The following is a 17,746-nucleotide window of genomic DNA, read 5'->3' on the forward strand; positions in this document are numbered from 1 at the left end:
TTTTCTATTACACCAGATTAGTGAAGCTACCTGAATGCTCCCCAGGAACATCCACTGGCAAGAAAAAGGAGACAGGCAACTACGAGAACAAAAACTAGGGGGACTTTTATAATATTGGAGATGCCTATTGAAGTCAGAAGCCGAAAGCATGCAAAGGAGAAAGTCTGCCCAAATTGCTGGCACTGATTTAGGCTGTCACAGTTGTTAAGGATGACCCATCTCAGGGGAGCAGAGCTTTCTAAGAAGTAGGCATGTCTATTTTCAGAATTTCAGCTTGAAGGACTCCTCTCATAGTCAAGGGTGTGCAGCAAAGGGGTCTTCCTCCTGGGAAGAGGTGGGACTGGGAAAGGCTGGGAAGACTGTTAGGCTCTGAGCAAACAGGTAGTAAGGGTCAAGACATGGCTCTGTTCCCAGCTCCTGAACTGACCACTAATTTACGGGGATTAGGCAAAGGACAACAGCATGAAGTGCATGCCGGTGCCAAGGGATGAACCAAATAATGTGCTCAGGGTAGCAGATTAACTCTAGAAATGGGGTTCTTAATTCACATAATTTGAATGACAGACACTATGATAAGTATTAGAAATAAGAAAATGAATAAAACTCTCTCCACTGGCAGGAATAAATACTTAGAATACAGTGTGGAATGTATTATCCGGAGATGAGTGTGTGGGGACTGTTCGAGAACTCTTCATAAAGGGATGATACCCAAGAAGGGTTTTGAAGGCTGATCGAGAGTTTACCGAGAAGACAAGGAAAGTAAGAGCATTTCAAGTAGAGGAAACTGCATATATGAAGAGGTTAGTATAGGGAACAAGGCAAAATGGCATGAAATTATATCTTAGAAGAATAAAATTAGCTCAGTCTCATATCTGAACTATACAGTGTGAGAAATGCTGGCATTAGATTAAGTCAGAGTGAAAGGGAGGGACCAGACTGTGAAAAAAATTACTTACGTGATATGCAAAGGAGTTTGGACGGTATCTTACAGATGATAAAGGGGCTGCTGGCAACACTATGGAAGTCATTAACACAGCTCCAAGAGGAAAATGCCCCAGCATGTGGTACCATGCCTGGCCCACAGTAACCAACCAACGTTTTTCCAATACCTGGGCAGACACAGGGCATGAGTTCAAGAAGCAAACAGTGGAGCATGACCAGAATGAGTTTTGCTACTCATTCTAAAAGGATGGGCTTTCACACTCCCACTTTCCTGACTCCCCATGTTATAATCTTATGATCTCAAATATCTGCTGTTCCTTGTGGACAAGAAACCTACCAACCTTCAAAGCTTACCAATCTAAAACCACTTTATCAGTGAGGCGTCTCCTACTTCTCCAGGAGTTGTGAGCTTTTTCTGCCTTATACAACCTTCTTATAACCTTCCTTGATCATTATTGTAGTAGGCGTCTCCTGCTTCTCCAGGAGTGGTGAGTTCTCTCTGCCTTACATAACCTTCTGATATCCTTCCTTGGTTACTATTATATATATTCCAACTTGAATTACTTTCTCAAATAGACTGTAGGTTCTCTGAAGACAATAACAATGTTTTACTCTTCTCTGAATGTCTCAGGACTATACTGAGGTACATGCACACTCTCTTGAGAGTTCACAGTTGGTACCCCTTCATACTGATAGTTCTTAATGAGAGAATGATAAAGAGTGCCAATACCTTCTCTTTGATCCCAGGCAATTCAGTTTTGAAGGCAAGGTTGCACACGCCCTACTCAACAAAAGCCTTGCAGGGAATTCTGGGCCACTCTCCTTAAAAAGCAGTTGAGGGAACGTGCATCTTGGGATTCTCCCATAATTCAAGCAGCAAATCAAAGTTTTTCTTTCAACTACACACCCATCAGGGTGCACGTTCAGCTGGTGAATGATGTTTTAGTAGCCCTTGGAAATCATGAGTATCTCATCAGCTTCAGTGAGTACTGCACTGGCACTCATTAGATACTAGTTTATTTGAATATCTGTATTTTCTGTCCTCATAGGTTATACTAATTTAACCCAAATAATGAACTGAAAAATTAGCATGATATTTGTTTCTAAACTAACATTTTGAACTGAAATACTTTCTCAAAGATTTTTCTCCAGAATGAAGAATTCAATTAAATACAATAACAGCTCTGAACAATATAGTAATTACTTTATAAATACTGAATGTCTTATGATAAAATTTTGCATTTTGAAATTTTTGTTTTACTGTATTTTGTAGGTATGCTTATGTGTGCTAAATTAGCCTATAAGTTAATTTTACATAAACACACTATTAAAATTACAACTACATAAGATTATGCAGGTATGTGAATATGTAATTGAAAGGAAAATTAAAAATTATAAGTCGATGGATTAGAAGACAGAAATGTGGATAATCATCTACGTTTTTAGTTTTGAGTAATAATCATTGTTATCCATACAATATTTAAAAATAAATACAAAGTCCTATGGCCATAAGGTTGTTATAAAGAAAACCGAATCCAGGAGCCACACCAGAAAAATTGCCAAATTGTCTCACTTCATATTTCAACAATCACACTTAGCAAATATCACTATCTTTATGAAGCTTTTCCTCATCCTTCTACTGTTGGGTCATCATTCCATATCCTTCCAAATATATCAAGAAGTGGAAGCAGAAACTGTCTACTTGTATGCATTCAATTAATGTCCAACATTACTACCTGAGCTTCACTTCCCAGTGTCACTTTGCTAAGTGTAGTCCTAAATTTAAATTCTACTCCTATGTAAATCTAGCCCTTTCCCACATACATGATCTATTAACTTTTGGAAATTAATTTATTTGTCATTTTAATTCTACTACTGGTATTTTACTTATGCCAATTCCACCATTTTAAGATATTTTTACATGTTTGTCTTTAAAATGAAGCTCAGATGTTCAAATGGAATTATCAACTATCCCCAGGGAAAATAATATGTTCTTTTTGTTTCTAACACTGAGAAATCTACCTATAATTTACCTGCAATCTTACAATCAATTTTTCATTTACAAGTTTCAAAAATGTGCTGTTTCAATCTGATCATTCACACGTGTGGATTGTGTGCTGCTTCTAATTTTCATTTTGTAAAATTAATTAGAAATATAGCAGAAAAGGATGCTTTGATTTGCTTCTGAACAAAACTGGATAAGAGCCCCAATGTTTTATCAGACAAAGAAAAGACAATGGAAATTTCTAAATTAACCTAATGTCAATGTGAAAAATAATTACAAATGTTTATTTGCAGAGAGAAATAAGTTTTTATTTTCTGGCAACTCACAAATATTGTTCAAAAATATTTCCCTGCATCACAAGCAAATAAAGGCATTCCTTGATAGAATATAAACTTTTTCACATATTGGTTCCAAATATGTTCAAATAACTGAAACATCCTTTTTAAGAATGAACCTGATTTGTTTCACAGATTAAATTAGCAAAGAAAAACTAATATCTTCACAACATGTTATATATTAATAGGCCCAAACAAATCAGGCTTAATGGTTTTTAAGAATTAATTCCCTGATATTTTACCATGTTCAAATTACATTCTAACCAAGAAAGTAGGCAAGCCTTCCAGGATACAAATGAGGAAGCTGAGCTCCTGATATGAAGTAACCCAAATTCCTACAATCATAATGGAAACCAGAGACCTAAAATCATAGTAAACCATCAACTTCCAATAAATTTAATACAATAGCAAATATGCTACCAGCATAAGTTTCACCAATTTAATTTTTTTGAGATGTACATTTTACAGAAAAAAAGTTTTCAATAAAAAAGATTTCAAAGACCAACTTCTTGATATCCAACTTAGAACTCTACACAAATACAAGCCATATGTGAAACATCAACATAATAAATAGAGGTAAACAGAATATATTTATAAATTTATAAGTGAAACAGAACTGGTTAAAATACATCTGTTGTGAAAAGTCGGTAAGTTTTCAAACTAATGATACATTTTATTCGGAGCCAAATAAAAAGAAAGGTCATTGTGAACAGAAAATCTATTGAGGAATAGCTATGTATGACATTAAATGGAATGAAGGTAATATACTCTGCTATTTCAAAATGATGTCAGAAAGAAAAAAGACACTGAAGCATATTTCTACCTCTCCATACTAGATGCACTTCTACCTTCAGTTGTCAAATAAAGAAAAAAATCTATCAAAGAAACCTTTTTTGCAGTTTAATTTTTATTCTGACTATATGCGAATTACAGAAAATTTAGAAAAGTATAAAGAAATGTCCCACAATTTTACCACCAAAAGACAACAACTGTCAACAGTTTATTTCCTTCCAGTCTTAAGACTTCTTATAGAGTAAAAACTCTACCTTGTAGCTGAACATTACAACATGTACAAATCCCATTAAAAATTCTAAAGGTGTTTTAAACAGACTTCTTTTCAGGTTATGGGAGGGAATATCAGTAGACCCTAAAGAACATCTGTTAGACTGGGAAGACTGGCTTAAAAGGAATTCCACCACGGGCTGCTTTAGGGTCCTTTGAGTAAAAAATTTAATTTTTAAAAATGAGAAAATTCAAATCTCAAATAATTGTGAGTTTTCAGATGATGTATACCTAATTAGCTCTTAATTTATCAACTTAGTAAGATCGAGATTAATAATAATCATTTATAGCTATTTTAAGCTTTTCCCTTTGCAAAATTCCTGCATACTATCATTTCATTTTTATTAAGCTATGAGATAGGTATGCATTCTCATCTTAATGATGTAGAAAACTGAGGTACAAAGAGATTAAATATTAAATGATTTAGCAAAATTTACCCAAGCAATTTAGAAGAACAGAACTAAAAAAAAAAAAAAAGTCTTTTAATTATCAGAATCATTTCTATTTATGTTGATGTTTACATAAGATGACACTGTTAAAGAGAAATGTATTTGTTAAAATGTTCTGGTAAAAAATTATATTAAACCTTAAAAAATGAAGTAATGTTGCATGTCTGATTAGACTGGCTATTTTTTTTTTTTTTTTTTTTTTTGAGACAGTCTCGCTCTGTCGCCAGGCTGGAGTGCAGTGGCGCGATCGCTGCAACCTCCGCCTCCCGGGTTCAAGCGATTCCCCTGCCTCAGCCTCCTGAGTACCTGGGACTACAGGCATGCGCCACCACGCCCGGCTAATTTTTTGTATTTTAGGAGAGACGGGGTTTCACCATGTTGGTCAGGATGGTCTCGATCTCCTGACCTCGTGATCCGCCCGCCTCAGCCTCCCAAAGTGCTCGGATTACAGGTGTGAGCCACCGCGCCCGGTAGACTGGCCTTTTCTAAAAACAAGGCAATCCCTCATTTGGAAGGGAGACATGTAACTGATTGTATACTGTTCCAAGATTTTTTTTAATAACATGATACAAACACTATCAGATCCGGAAACAAGCAAAGCAGAGTACTGTGCCTATGGAGTAATATGCCCTCCTGCATCAAGGTACCTTATATTCTTTGTGTCTCAATTTCCTTACATTTGAACTGGGATAACAATAATTATCTCAGCTGATTGTAGTGAAGATTCAAGGAGTTAATAAACCCAAACCACTTAGTCCAGTTGTTCCCGCCACAAACTAAGCCCTAAGTGTTAGCCATATATAAGCCTGTTTTCCCCCCTACCAGGAGGGAAATACATCTCTACAATGGAAAGAAGGATTTCACACTTTAATATATTAAATGCTGATGATGTTCAGTAATTTTAGAAGACGATCTAACTAAAACCTAAATGCTAAGCATCTAAATTTTGAGTTACTCTATATAGAAACGTGTCTAGATGTAAGGGGTCAGTTTGCCAAATACATTTTTTCCTTATAGTTACAGAGATTATATTTCCACATGCCTGTCAAAGTTCGGCATCTTCTTAATGACAGGCCATGATTCCATACTTCACTGAAAACCATGAGAGCAACATAAAGCTGGGCTTAAAGGTAGAGAACAATTTTCTTTTTAAAAAACTCTCTTCCTAGCAATAAGTAACAATCCAATCCTTACCCTTCCCACTGCAATAAAATGGAAAATGCAATGGAAAAATCTGTTCAAAAACTGATGCCAAACTGATTCAAAAAGTGTGGTACACTACGGGAAAATAGTACTAAAGGGGAAAAGAAATCACCCTGCATTCTCTTTCCATTATGATAAGTATTTAATAAACAGTTTTGCTTGTTTGTGGAACAGGTTTTTCAAGGATTGCAGGTGAAAAAAAAAGTTTTGTCACTTTCTGGAAAGGCTTACCTTTTTAATGTGGAGAGCTTCACTTGGGCAAATTAGCATAGCGTTGGGTCAGACCCAGTGTTTGACCAAGGCAGTCTAGACCACCAGCCTCAATGATGGATTGTAAAGAACATGTTCTGAATCCAAGACTCAGAGATAAGCAGAAACTATTCCATTCGCTTCAGAACCCGGGCTCTTTCACAAAGGATCATAATTACCACCACTCACCTTTAATAGGCTTAAGATGCTATTTAATTAACCTGCCTTCCTACAGTTTCCATCCATCCGTGCAGCTTAACTTTAGGGGTCATTACCTCCAAAGGTTCTTTTTCCTCCCCAAAATTTTCCCCAGAAGGACCTAATATCAACGAGGCTTTCATAGCAGGGTCTCACGTCCCCCTTTCAGAAAAATAAATGGCCTTGCCAAAAAGTAAAGCCGCGCCAACTTGGGGGACAGACGGGCAAGACCTTGCCTTTGCAACTCAACCCTGTGAGTACCCAGCCAGGTCCGGCCACGCACGAAAGCGCACCGCGCCTCCCTGCAGCGTCTGCAGATTTGTTCAGGGGCCAAGAGACCCGACGCCCCGACGGAGGTTCTCCCGCCGCTCACTCCCCTGGGACCACTCACCTTGCTGGGCTCCAGCGTCCTGGAGCAGCAGGAGCAGGACAAGTAAGAGCAGGAGGAACAGAGGCATGGAGAAGGAGGAGTTGGAGCAGGGAGGGAGGGAGCGGGAGAGGGGGAGCGCGGCCCAGGCGGGGGCGGCGGCCGCGGCCCGGACTTGGGGACACTGCGGGCAGCGCCTGGCTCTCACCACCGCCCGGCTCGCCATCGCGGCTGCCGGCAGTCTGCCTGCATAGTGCGGGTGCCTCGGCAGCCCCGCGCGCCTCTGGCCGCCGCACCCGACCAGGAGACGGCGGCAGCGGCGGGAGAACGAGAGGCAGCCCTCGCCTCACCCCGCGCCGGGACCCTTCCGCCCCTCACCCCGCTTTCACCTACTCCTCCTTCGTCCCTTCCCTCCGCTCCCCGCGCCGAGACCCCAGGCCGGAGCGCAGGGGAGGGGAGGGAAGGAAGCGGAGTCCTCGAGCCGCGGAGGGCGGCCGCGGCGGAGCTAAGGAACGTGCCTCCCGCGCCGCGCTCCTCACCAGGGTCGCAGCTCGCCGCGCTCGCCCGCGGCTCGGGCTAGCTGGCAGGCAGGCCCGCAGCCCGCTCCCTCGCGCTCCCTCTCGCGCGCGCCGGCCACGCCCCCTCGGCACCGCGGCCAATCCTCGGCCAGCTCTGGTCCGTCTCCTTCCGCAAAATCCAATCAGCATGCTCGCTCCTCGGTCGACCCGCTAGTTCTCCGGCCCATTCCTCGAGCTCCACCGCCCCTTATCTCCCTCTTCCAATCCCCTTCGGCCTTTGGAGGCGTCCCACCCGCCTCCTCCAATCCAGGTCCCGCCCTCAAGCTTCGGATCCCCGCGGCCCCCGCCCGACCCGGGCGCCTGTTATTGTTGGGACCACAGCCCAAACTGATCCCGCAGAGGCGGCAGCCAGCTCGTCAGTGACTTCCGGGACGTCCCCCATCCCGCGCTCCCTGCTCCTCAGGCCCAGCTTGCTCCTTGCTCCTTTCTCCTCGCTCCTCCGACGCACATCAGACCACTGGAAGGGGGTGGGAAACCTGGATCCTGGGTTTTAGCTGGGAGCTGAGTCTAAGGGACCTTTTTTTTTTTTTTAATGGCAGAGCGTGGCTTGTTTTGTTAAAACTGCCGCCAGTTGTTGCAACAGCTCCGAGTTACAATAATAGATGCAGTGTTCGGTTTTTAATATATGTGTTCCCTGTTTTCTCTGCTCTTTTTACGGCGGGGGGTGGGGGACAAAAAAGTGTAAAACAAGATCCGTGCCGCAAAGGCAATTTAAACCTAACATCCCAACCTTCATGCAGCCATTCTACAAGGAGTTGTTGAGCACCTGCTATCTATCTACAGAAATCTTGAAATGTGGAACAGAGATGGAAATATAGCATGCAAGTCAGAATGAAGTAAGCGCTAATTAGAGTCACAAGCAGTTTGATGGAGACTGTAAGCCTATGGAACGACAAAAAGAATTTTAGGAAAGAGGAATGCAGAGGTCTACGCAGTGGTTTATTTTAGAGAGAAGAGAGTGGCCATGTAGGATGTTTTTAACAGCAGCCCCTAAAAAGACAATGGTGTCATTAGCAAATACAAAAAACTGCTAAGGTGGAACAAGTTGTGTGGGAAAGTAAGTTAATTTTGGACGTATTGAATTTGAGATGCCAACTTAGATAATAAGTGAAGCTATGTAACAGGCAGATGGATATTTTAGTCGAAAGCTCAGATTGAGTGCTTTGAAATTATGGCTCTGGGAGTCATACATAGCCGTACATGTATACATATACATATGTATACATAGTCATACATAGATGTGATATTCAAAAACATGGAAGGGACTGATATCCTTCAATGAAAGTCTAAGTTGGAAAGGACTTTGGAGGTCGTATTTTTCAACTCCCCTGCATATTTCTCATACAATAATCTCTTTAACCAAATTTATTCAATTAGCATTTATTAAATGCCTAAGAAACCCTATTATGCTCTAAGCCATTGTGGACATTGGGCATAAAAAGTTTACTGAGAAGAACTTACATTCTGGAGGAGAAGGTGACATGTAAACAAACCTATTGTTATTAGTGCCGTGTTAGAGGTGTGGACTGGTGCCACAATACCACAGTGAACGGAGTTCAAAAAAGCCCGTCACAGTTTGAAATGCCAGTGTCTTGAATAAGAAACTAAAGTGAAAAAGGTGATCTCAGGCCAGAGGCAAAATAGGCTGGGTCACAGGCTCAATAGGGAATGGTGTTGATGGAGCTGCATTGACTACTGCTGACGTAATGGGAGGAACTGGAGACTAGTCTGGAAAAGTTAGGAGGGGCAAGATGTAAGGCAAGCTAAGAGTCAAGATTTTATTTTGTATCACTGGAAAATAAAGGGTTCTAAGAAAGAATGACATTGTCAGTTTTGTTTTTGTTTTTGTTTTTGTTTTTTTTGAGATGGAGTTTTGCTCTTGTTGCCCAGGCTGTAGTGCAATGGCATGATCTCGGCTCACTGCAACCTCTGCCTCCCGGGTTCAAGCGATTCTCCTGCCTCAGTCTCCCTAGTAGCTGGGATTACAGGCATGTGCCACCGCACCCGGCTAATTTTGTATTTTTAGTAGAGCCGGGGTTTCTCCATGTTGGTCAGGCTGGTCTCGAACTCCCGTCCTCAGGTGATCCACCCGCCTCAGCCTCCCAAAGTGCTGGGATAACGGCGTGAGCCATCGGGCCCGGTCATTATCAGGTTTTTATTGTAAAAACCCCAATCAGCCAGTAGGGTAAGGAATACATTGGTGTAAGAGCAAGACTGGAAGCCAGGGAGAGCCAGTCTGCAGTTAAAGGGAGTGATGGTGAGTTTTTAGAGCATTAAAAGTGGGCTTGGGACGGCGGGACCAACTAGGGTAATATTTTTAAACTTGGCGACTGATTACATGTGGAGTGTAGGGAGTTGAGGAAGTCTCCAGGTTTCTGGTAGAAGGTGATGTCTTTCCCACAGTAAGGAGTACAAGAAGGAGAATTTGGTTGGTTGGATAAAGAAGTAGAAGTTAAAAATCATAAATTCAGAATTGAACCTATCAAACATGATGTGCTAATGTGGCAAGCAGTCAGTCATGAAATAAGATTTCTAGTAATAGTGCCTGAGACAACCTATTTCATGTTGAATCACTCCTTTCGTAGGACCATTGAAAGAGAAGCTTGAGGTCACAGATGTGGTGGCAGAGCAAGGTAGTATGAATCTTAGCCTGGCATTCTATTGACTACATAGAACTGTGGCAGAGGCAGAGAATTCACCTAAGAACTAGCACAGTTATGGAGCATTTCTGGAAGAGGCAAAATTTGGTCTCTAGCAACCCCTACCCCTTTAATATAGCAGGAAAAGATCCAGACGACATACCTGTAAAGCAAGAGGAAGGAGCACTTACATTTCTCATCACTGTTTTACTTACTGTCTAGTGTTTTAAAGTTGTTAAAAGTAGAGACTAGAGAGGTGAAGAGGTTCTGAATTAGGTCACTGGCAGGGAAAAAGAGAGGGAGGTGGGAGCAAGTTGGAGTTATATTTAAAGCGGCAAAATCAGAAGGTCTTAGTGACTGATGCCATTTGACTATTTCTGTGTTATTTTATGCCTCAGCTTCCGGAGTTTTGCTTTGGAAGACAGGGTCTGGAAGTCTGGCTAGAGAACATTTGTGGTGCCCCCTATTGCTTTATGTATATAGGAAATTACAAATATAGCACAGATGTGGGAGAGGATTGATGCTGTTGCACCCGTATTCTCTCTTTACTTCTGATTATTGTCTCTCTACTTAGTTGCCAAACAATGACAGAAGGCTGCTCTGAAATGATCAAAATTTTCTCCTGGGACCTCACACCAAAGGAATATAATAGGCATTCATTTCTAAGACAATGCGGGTAAAGTGGAATTCTAGTTTATATTACCTTTCTTATTCTCTGCATGCTGCTCTAGACAACTTTGTCATGATCCTTGCTTCTGGGGACTTGGTTTATTTGGGGAATGACATCTTATGAGGCAGTGGGAGCAATACTTGTCCAGGACCATTTTACCCATGCAACCCAGATACATAACCCAGGGGCAGAACTGGGGATTCTAATCAAGTCTCAAAGTGGATAGGTTTGGAGAGGGCCATCATTGTAGCACATAGAGGCTCCCAGAAGCTGCAGTTCCTCCACAAGGCAAGCCCAGGTTCTGGCTTCTTTTTACAGGGTTTCAAAAGTGTGTATTATTTTATTGTATTTCTGGTTGTTTACTCTACATTAAGATATTTAAAAATAAAAATAGATTCTCAACCTAAATTTTAATTTACCAGCTCTTTCTCCTCTTTTAATCTTTTATCTCTCTTCCTCTTTTTCTCATTATTTATTTCATGTTTCTTAATCAGTAAAGAATGGAAGAATAGGCCGGGCGCGGTAGCTTACACCTGTAATCCCAGCACTTTGGGAGGCCGAGCGGGCGGATCACGAGGTCAGGAGATCGAGACCATCCTGGCTAACACAGTGAAACCCTGTCTCTACTAAAAATACAAAAAATTAGCTGGGCATGGTGGCGGGCACCTGTAGTCCCAGCTACTCGGGAGGCTGAGGCAGGAGAATGGCGTGAACTCGTGAGGCGGAGCTTGCAGTGAGCCGAGATTGCTCCACTGCACTCCAGCCTGGGTGACAGAGCAAGACTCCCTCTCAAAAAAAAAAAAAAAAAAAAAAAAGACCGGGTGCAGTGGCTCATGCCTGTAATCCCAGCACTTTGGGAGGCTGAGGCAGGCAGATCACGAGGTCAGGAGATCGAGACTATCCTGGCTAACACCGTGAAACCCCGTCTCTACTTAAAATACAAAAAATTAGCCGGGCGTGGTGGTGGCGGGTGCCTGTAGTCCCAGCTACTCGGGAGGCCGAGGCAGGAGAATCGCATGAACCCAGGAGGTGGAGCTTGCAGTGAGCCGAGATGCACCACTGCACTCCAGCCTGGGTGACAGAGCGAAACTCTGTCTCATTAAAAAAAAAAAAAAAAAAAAGAATGGAAGAATGAAGAAAATCAAATTAATCTATAGGGAAAAGGGGAAATATAAAAAGAATAGTTACATTTTACTATTCCTACTTTCAAATGAATCCAAGCTCAGCCAACTGCTAAGGAAATTAGAATGTAGGAAAAGAACCTGGGGGCTGGTGCCTTTGTTTCCGTCTGTGCAGAAACATCTGGGTTTCAATGAAATGATACCGTAAGAATCATTTGGCACCCATCATTGCTATTAAATGTCTGTTAGCATTAATGAAACAAAGGAGGCTCATTAAAAATGGCATTTATACTGGAAACCTTAGGAGGATGGTATGTAATGAATCATTGGTGAGCTTTATCAGTGACTGTGTATTTTTGGCAGGATAACAGAAAGAGGGAATGAACAAGAATGTACTTTTGTGATCTTCCAGTGGGGTAGGAGAGAAAGAAGATTGTGGCAGTTCTGGGGAAATACTTGAAACATCAAAGACCAGAGCCTTAAGATCTGGTTACTGTTCTCACAGGAGCATTTTCTTTGCCCTGTTGACTGTTTGGGAAAATGTTTACAGCCAACTTTGCTGCTAAATGTCTGAATTCCGCTGAAGACACTTTCTTTCTGTGAACAGAAGTGGTTTGGACACATTTTTCTCTTTATCTTATATGCTTTTTTCAGTTACTTATTTCAGTCAACTCTCCTAAGTTTATTACTCATATTTTCTTAACTTTTTAAAAGATATTTGTTATAGCAAATTTAAGGCAAAAGTGCCAGAAATCTAATTTATTATAGAAGGTATTTAATTTCTGCCAGTGGATGATAATGTTAAATACTTCTCTTAAAAGATTAACATTTGTATATATCAGCAACATGACTAACTTTTAGCATTTTCCATTTGCATCTTCATCTACTGCAACCATCTTACTCTCTTTCTCTCTCTCCATCTCTTGCCCCAATCTCTCTCACACTCTTGGTTTTTCTAGGAACTTTAGGAAATTAACCAATTCATTTTCTTATGGGTCATGACAAGAAGAAGGCTTCAGTCTAGTATTTTATCTCTGATGGAGATTTCAAAGGATTTTAGTAAAAGCATGTGAAAACTGCCTTCCATAACATTATTATCATGCCTAGAAATTAGGAAATTAATTATACATGGATGGTTAACATAGCAGTAAAATGTGAATAGTGACCATGCTAGTATATCTGAGATAATATGATTTAGGTAACCTGCAGGCCTCCCCTGCTATATGCCTGTATCCTTTCCTGTGGGACTTTTGCTGGCAACGCAGTTGAGAATTAGATGTACAGAGTTGAAATGCTCTTTGGATTCTGAGAAATTAAGTTTTGTGAGATAATGGAAACAGCCCTAGATAAGACTCTTGTATACAATTTCTGCTTGAAAGTGCTGTATAACCTCCAGCAAGGCTCCTAATCTCTCTAGACCTCAGTTTCCTTGCCCATAACAGAAAATGATTGGATCCTATTCTAAATCTGAAGTTTGATAATACTTCCAAATTTTCTGTATTCACATCTCCCTTTCACCTCATGTCAAATTCTAAGTCTTCAGTTCCCAGATTTCTACCTAATGAGGAGGGAAAAGAACCAAAAGCTGATAACTACAGAATTGGTCTCTGGGAAATAATTGTCTTTGCTGAACACCAGTGCACCTTAAAGGGTGTGTTTGATTTGGAAAATAATCCTCAGGTCCCCCAACTGCATCCCAGCAATGTCTTAATGAATGGAGGCTATATGAATAGCCCCAGTTTTATTCTGTGAAAGAAGCGAACAGAACCTTGGACAGGCAGGGTAACCTTTTCAGAGAGGAGATGGGGCCAGGTCAGAGGAAATAAAGCTAGTTAGCAACTTGGCAGGAAGCTGGAGCTTCAGAGATGTAAGAAATATAATTTCCCACTCATTTCAATGCAAAGATGCTTTAAAAATAGGGATATCTAATAAATAATTTCAAGGTGTTTGCTATATATGCTATACTGTAATCTTCCCCTTGCCTTCCTCCCAAACTCTCCATTAAGTTTACTACAATCACGGCCTTGATTGGGGGAGACTTTGGGCACTGTGAGTGGAGGACATGCCTATTTCCACATAAACAAGGGCAGCATCAGCAGGTGGTGAAATGAAAGCATGGATCAAGGATTCAGAGGAAGCAGAAGACTACTATAACTAGAGGTTTTGAGAAACTTAAATCTTCACAACACTCCCCACTCTCTTGACAAGAAACTAGGTTCCCATCCCTATATAAGTCAGGATGTTTGAACCATAGCAAGCTAGAGGATTTGGAATCGTCCAGGCAAGTGACTTCTTTCACACTAGGATAAGCAAATAATAATATAATAATTCAAATTTTTATTTTCTAAGAACGAAGAGAATAGAATTGAAATTGGGTGCTCACTTCGGTGGCACATATACTAAAATTGGAACAATACAGAGATGATTAGCATGGCCCCACACAAGGATGGCATGCAAATTTGTAAGCATTCCATATTTTTCAAGTCTGCAAAATAACAAGCTAGCATCATGATGACAAGATCAAATCCACACATAAAAACACCAACCATAAATGTAAATGGGCTAAATGCCCCAATTAAAAGACACAGAATGGCAAGCTGGATAAAGAACCAAGACCCATCGGTATGTTGTCTTCAAGAGATCCATCTCAGATGCAAAGATACACATAGGCTCAAAATAAAAGGATGGAGGAAAATTTACCAAGCAAATGGAAAACAGAAAAAAGCAGGGGTTGCAATCCTAGTTTCTGACAAAATAGACTTTAAACCAACAAAGATTAAAAAAAAAGACAAAGACATTACATAATGGTAAAGTGTTCAATTCAGCAAGAAGAGCTAACTATCCTGAGTATGTATGTACCCAATATAGGAGCACCCAGAATCATAAAGCAAGTTCTTAGAGACCTTCAAAGAGACTTAGACTCCCACACAGTAATAGTGGGAGATTTTAACACCCCACTGACAATAGTAGACAGATCATTCAGATAAAAAATTAACAAAGATATTCAGGACCTGAATTCAATTCTGGGTCAAGTGGACCTGATAGATATCTGCAGAACTCTCCACCTAAAAACAACAGAATATGTATTCTTCTCATTGCCACATGGCACTTACTCTAAAGTTGACCACATCATCAGAAGTAAAACACTCCTCAGCAAATGCAAAAGAACTGAAATCATAAACAGTCTCTCAAACCACCATGCAATCAAATTGGAAATCAAGATTAAGAAATTCACTCAAAACCACACAACTACATGGAAGTTGAACAACCTGCTCCTGAATGATTCTTGGGTAAATAATGAAATTAAGGCAGAAAACAAGAAGTTCTTTGAAACTAATGAGAATGAAGAAACAATGAACCAGAATCTCTGGGATACAGTGAAAGCAATGTTAAGAGGAAAATTTACAGCACTAAATGCCCACATCAAAAAGCTAGAAAGATGTCAAGTTAACAACCTAACATTACAACTGAAGGAACTAGAGAACCAAGAGCAAACAAATCCCAAAGCTAGCAGAAGACAAGAAATAAGCAAGATCAGAACTGAACTGAAGGAGTTAGAGACACAAAAAACACATTAAAAAAAATAAAATCCAGGAGGTGTTTTTGTGAAAAAAATTAACAAAACAGATAGACTGCTAGCAAGACTAATGAAGAAAAGAGAGAAGATTCAAACACAATCGGAAGTGATAAGAGGGCTATCACCAATGGCCCCACAGAAATACAAACAACCATCAGAGAATACTATCAACACCTCTATACACATAAACTAGAAAATCTAGAAGAAACTGATGAACTTCTGAACACATACCCCCAATCCCATAACTGAACCAGGAGGAATTCAAATCCCTGAATAGACCAATAATGAGTCCTGAAATTGAGGCAGTAATAAATAGCTTACTAACCAAAAAAAGTCCAGAACCAGATGGATTCACTTCATAGGCACGAAGAATTGGTACCATTAGTACTGAAACTATTCCAAAAAATTGAAAAGGAGGGACTCTTCCCTAACTCATTCTATGACATCAGCATTAACCTGATGCCAAAACCTGGCAGTGATAGAACAAAAAAAGAAATCTTCAGGCCAATATCCTTGATAAGAATCAATGCAAAAACCCTCAATAAAATACTAGCAAACTGAATCCAGCAGCACATCAAAAAGCTTATCCACTATGATCAAATATGGAACCCAAAAAGAGACCAAATAGCCAAGACAATCCTAAGCAAAAACAAAGCTGGAGGCATCATGCTACCTGACTGAAAAATATACTACAAGACTACAGTGACAAAACAGCATGGTACTGGTACAAGAACAGACACATAGACCAATGGAAGAGAACAGAGAACCCAGAAATAAGACTGCATGCCTCCAACCAGCTGATCTTCAACAAACTTGACAAAAACAAGCAATAGAGAAAGGATTTTCTATTTAACAAATGGTGCTAGGAGAACTAACTGGCTAACCATATGGAGAAAATTGAAACTGAACCCTTTTCTTACACCATATACAAAAATCAACTAAAGATGGATTAAAGAGAATGGTAAAACCCAAAATTATAAAAACCCTAGAAGAAAATCTAGGCAATACCATTTAGGACATAAGCACGGGCAAAGATTTCATAAAGAAAATGCCAAAAGCAATTACAACAAAAGCAAAGATTGACAAATGGGATCTAATTAAATGAAAGAGCTTCTGCATAGAAAAAGAAACTATCATCAGAGTGAACAGACAACCTATAGAATGGGAGAAAATTTTTGCAAACTACCCATCTGACAGATGTCTAACATCCAGCATCGACAAGGTACTTAAATAAATTTACAAGAAAAAAACAAGCTCATTAAAAAGTGGGCAAAGGACATGAACAGACCCTTCTCAAAAGAAGACATGCGACTGGGCGCAGTGGCTCACGCCTGCAATCCCAGCACTTTGGGAGGCCAAGGCGGGCAGATCACGAGGTCAGGAGATTGACACCATCCTGGCTAACACGGTGAAACCCCGTCTCTACTAAAAATACAAAAAATTAGCCGGGTGTGGTGGCGGGCACCTGTAGTCCTAGCTACTCGGGAGGCTGAGGCAGGAGAATGGTGTGAACCTGGGAGGTGGAGCTTGCAGCAGCGAGCAGCTGAGATCGCGCCACTGCACTCCAGCCTGGGCAACAGAGTGAGACTCCATCTCAAAAAAAAAAAAAAAAAAAAAAGAAGAAAGCTCAACATTACTAATCATTAGAGAAATACAAATCAAAACCATAATGAGATACCATCTTATGCCTGTCAGAACGGTTATCATTAAAAAGTCAAGAAACAACAGATGCTGGCAAGGTTGTGGAGAAAAAGGAACACTTTTACACTGTTGGTGGGAGTGTCAATGAGTTCAACCATTGTGGAAGACAGTGTGGTGATTCCTCAAAGACCTAGAGGCAGAAATATCACTTCACTCAGCAATCTCATTACTGCGTATATATACCCAGAGGAATAGATCATTCTGTTATAAAGATACATGTGTGCATATGTTCATTGCAGCTTTATTCATAATAGCAAAGACTTGTAATCAACCTAAATGTCCATCAATGATAGACTAGATAAAGAAAATGTGGTTACATATGTACCATGGAATACTGTGCAGCCATAAAAAGGAATGAGATCATGTTCTTTGCAGGGATGTGGATGGAGCTGGAAACCATTATCCTCAGCAAACTAATGCAGGAACAGAAAACCAAATACCACATGTTCTCACTTATAAGTGGGAACTGAATGTTGAGAACACATGGACACATAGTGGGGAACAACACACACTGGGGCCTGTCAGAGGGTGGGAGTGGGAGGAGGGAGAGGATCAGGAAGAATAGCTAATGGATGCTGCGCTTAATACCTAGGTGATGGGACTATCTGTACAGCAAACCACCATGGCACACATTTACCTATGTAACAAAC

At 40.7% G+C, this 17,746-nt stretch overlaps 1 protein-coding gene, 1 long non-coding RNA gene and 1 other non-coding gene across 4 annotated transcripts in view; 2 read left to right on the plus strand and 1 right to left on the minus strand.

Annotated features, from left to right (window-relative positions):
* Nucleotides 1-7,548, minus strand: part of DCBLD2 (discoidin, CUB and LCCL domain containing 2) — a 99,878-nt gene extending 92,330 nt beyond the window's left edge. Inside the window, exon 1 of one of the 2 annotated variants that reach the window (XM_019024002.4) lies at nt 6,835-7,548. In XM_019024002.4, the coding sequence (XP_018879547.2) occupies nt 6,835-7,036 (202 nt within the window). In that variant the 5' untranslated portion in view covers nt 7,037-7,548. The remainder of the gene's footprint in view (nt 1-6,834) is intronic. The other variant, XM_055381749.2, reaches the window with a different exon arrangement.
* A 175-nt stretch (nt 7,549-7,723) lies between these two features.
* On the plus strand, nt 7,724-11,105 carry LOC134758010 (uncharacterized). Its single transcript, XR_010132694.1, has 3 exons — nt 7,724-7,855; nt 8,129-8,224; nt 10,602-11,105. It is a non-coding gene; the product is annotated as an uncharacterized lncRNA (long non-coding RNA).
* A 3,088-nt stretch (nt 11,106-14,193) lies between these two features.
* LOC115934105 (U6 spliceosomal RNA) lies at nt 14,194-14,298 on the plus strand. The gene has a single exon (XR_004069953.1). It is a non-coding gene; the product is annotated as a U6 spliceosomal RNA (small nuclear RNA).
* Nucleotides 14,299-17,746: the final 3,448 nt, after the last annotated feature.

This window comes from Gorilla gorilla, chromosome 2 (genome assembly GCF_029281585.2).
Source record: "Gorilla gorilla gorilla isolate KB3781 chromosome 2, NHGRI_mGorGor1-v2.1_pri, whole genome shotgun sequence".
Lineage (NCBI taxonomy): Eukaryota > Metazoa > Chordata > Mammalia > Primates > Hominidae > Gorilla > Gorilla gorilla.